At 40.1% G+C, this 2450-nt stretch overlaps 1 protein-coding gene across 1 annotated transcript; it reads right to left on the minus strand.

The window, feature by feature from the left end:
* Positions 1–589: 589 nt before the first annotated feature.
* LOC106867696 (protein GVQW3-like) lies at positions 590–994 on the minus strand. Its single transcript, XM_014912651.1, has one exon. It carries the CDS (start codon positions 992–994, stop codon positions 590–592), a length of 405 nt encoding a protein of 134 aa, XP_014768137.1.
* Positions 995–2450: the final 1456 nt, after the last annotated feature.

Below are 2450 nucleotides of genomic sequence, written 5' to 3' on the forward strand. Positions count from 1 at the left end.
AAACACATACATACACACGAGGTTGTTCATTAAAGACTTCCCCTGATCCACTTCCCAAAAACCGAGATAAACGAAATTTGGCATAATTATCAGTCCTTCTCTACGTAGCCCCCGCCAATGGTGACACACTTCACCCATCGCTTTATGCAGCTGTGAAGACCTCGTCTGTAGAAGTTGGTAGGTTGCGCCTGGAGCCAAGACTTTACCTCGGAAATAAGTTCATCGTCATCCGAAAGAGGTGGAAATCAGAAGGTGCGAGGTCAGGAGAGTAAGGGTGGTGAGGAAGGATTTCATAGCCGTAGGAGTGTACTTTCATCTGAGTAACATGCGCATTGTGAACTGGGGCTTCATCTTGGAGGAGGCGCACTCTCTTGGTCAGCATGCTACGCCTCTCTGCTTTGATAGCGTCCCGCAATTTCTGCAGCACAGAATTGTGGTGCCCTTTGCCAGAAAATCCATCATCACTACTCTGTGCTGGTCCCAAATGACTGTGAGCATCACCTTGCCGGCTGAGGGTTGGACACGAACCTTCTTTGGAGGTGGTGAGTTATCATGCTTTCATTGCTTTGATTGGACTTTAGTCACAGGGTCATAATGATGGTTCCATGAAAAGTCTACCGAAAAAGTCCTCCTTACTTTCTTGGCACGTTGCCAAAAGAGCCTGGGAGTAATTGACTCGTTCCTGCTTCTGAAAATGTATGAGCATCCGGGGAATCCATCGTGCAGACAACTTCCGCATTTGCAAATGGTCGTGAATGATGTTTTCCACGGACCCTACACTTGTCTTCACTTCTTGGGGTAGTGTCCGAATAGTTATGCGGCGATCATCTAAAATCGCGGCTTCTATTTTATGGATGGTGTTGTCATCAGTGGCGGAATGTTGTCGTCCATGAATAGGAGCAGTTTCCACCGATGTCCGACCACATTTGAATTGATAATGCCAATACTTGACTATATTGCATGACTGTGCATCATCACCGTAAACTTCTTTCATCTCATCGAAAGTCATTTTTGGTGTACGACCTTTCAAGTATACGAACCTGATCACTGATCTGCATTCAACTGCCTCCATTATAACACCTTAGTCCACTTCAGCAGCCGTAAAAGACAAACGAATACTAGTCGAAAGCTGTAATTATATCAGTACAAGTTCCGTTTCCTGCAATAACCAGAAGTGGGTCAGGGAAATCTTTAATGAACACCTTCTTGTGTGTGTGTGTGTATGTGTGCGTGCGCGTGCGCATGTATGTATACATGTGTATGTATATATGTATATATGTTTTGTGCGTTTACGTTTTACGTGGATATGGGTGTTATATTAATATATGAGTATGAGTGCCAGTTTAAATATTTGAATCTTTCTTACGGAGAAGGATCCAATAGTTATAAGAATAAGTGTCAATTTACAAAATAGATGGAGAAGTTGCAGCTTTAGAAGAACTCGTCCGCAAAGATTCCTTTTCTCGCTGAGTTTGACAGAAATATTCTGACCCTCAGAATTTATAACTACATGTTTTTTCTTTCATGTCTCAAAAATTTATATCAAACTTGTTTGCAGTAGACAGAAGTTTTGACGGAAATGTTTCACTAATATTCCTTCTATTGACACGTCAATATACATTGAATAAAAGATATCTTCACTGTATTTATCTCTGGGCTGTCTTCCTACGAATGGCATTGTCAAATGGTTTTACAATGATACATCATATTATAAGTTCTGTGCAGCTTCGGATCAAATGTATCATATCTTCCACAGAAATGTGACATAAATGACATTTCTGATCGCGTCATAAAAGTTTTAAAAGCTTCACTGTTTCTATTGTTCCTGAATGGTAAATGCATGATCTATGATTTATAGATAGCGTGATGTAAAGATCCCCATTCCAGGACGGCCTTCAGCTCATATTAAGGTTGGCATCAATGATACATGTACGATTGTGCACACTCACACACACACACACGCACACACACACACACACACACACACATGTATATTTCGCTTAGGCATTGCGAGATTAATAAACAGGTGTAGAACTCAATATAGTACGTTTCAGAACAAAGTATTAGATAAGTATAGGCACTCAACTACGAGTTCACTGCATCTTATAGCAGAAACATGTATAACCTAACGAAGTTCATAACATAATCATTATTTTTCCTGCGTCATCTCTCTCTATATATATATATGTGTGTGTGAGTGTGTGTGTGAGTGTGTGTGTGTATGTGTGTGTGTGTGTGTGTGTGCGTGTGTGTGTGTGTGTGTGTGTGTGTGTATATATCTATACTATATATAAAACAGAGGTGTGTGTGTAATCGCTTTTCACGTGAAAACGGCTTCACTATTTACTTCCATACTCGTGATACATAAATAATTTGACCTCGGATAAATCTTAGGCTCTTCATTTGATTTTTTTTATCTCTAATTAAAAATAAATAATATTGCTTTATAT

Source organism: Octopus bimaculoides, chromosome 7 (assembly GCF_001194135.2).
Source record: "Octopus bimaculoides isolate UCB-OBI-ISO-001 chromosome 7, ASM119413v2, whole genome shotgun sequence".
NCBI classification, from domain to species: domain Eukaryota; kingdom Metazoa; phylum Mollusca; class Cephalopoda; order Octopoda; family Octopodidae; genus Octopus; species Octopus bimaculoides.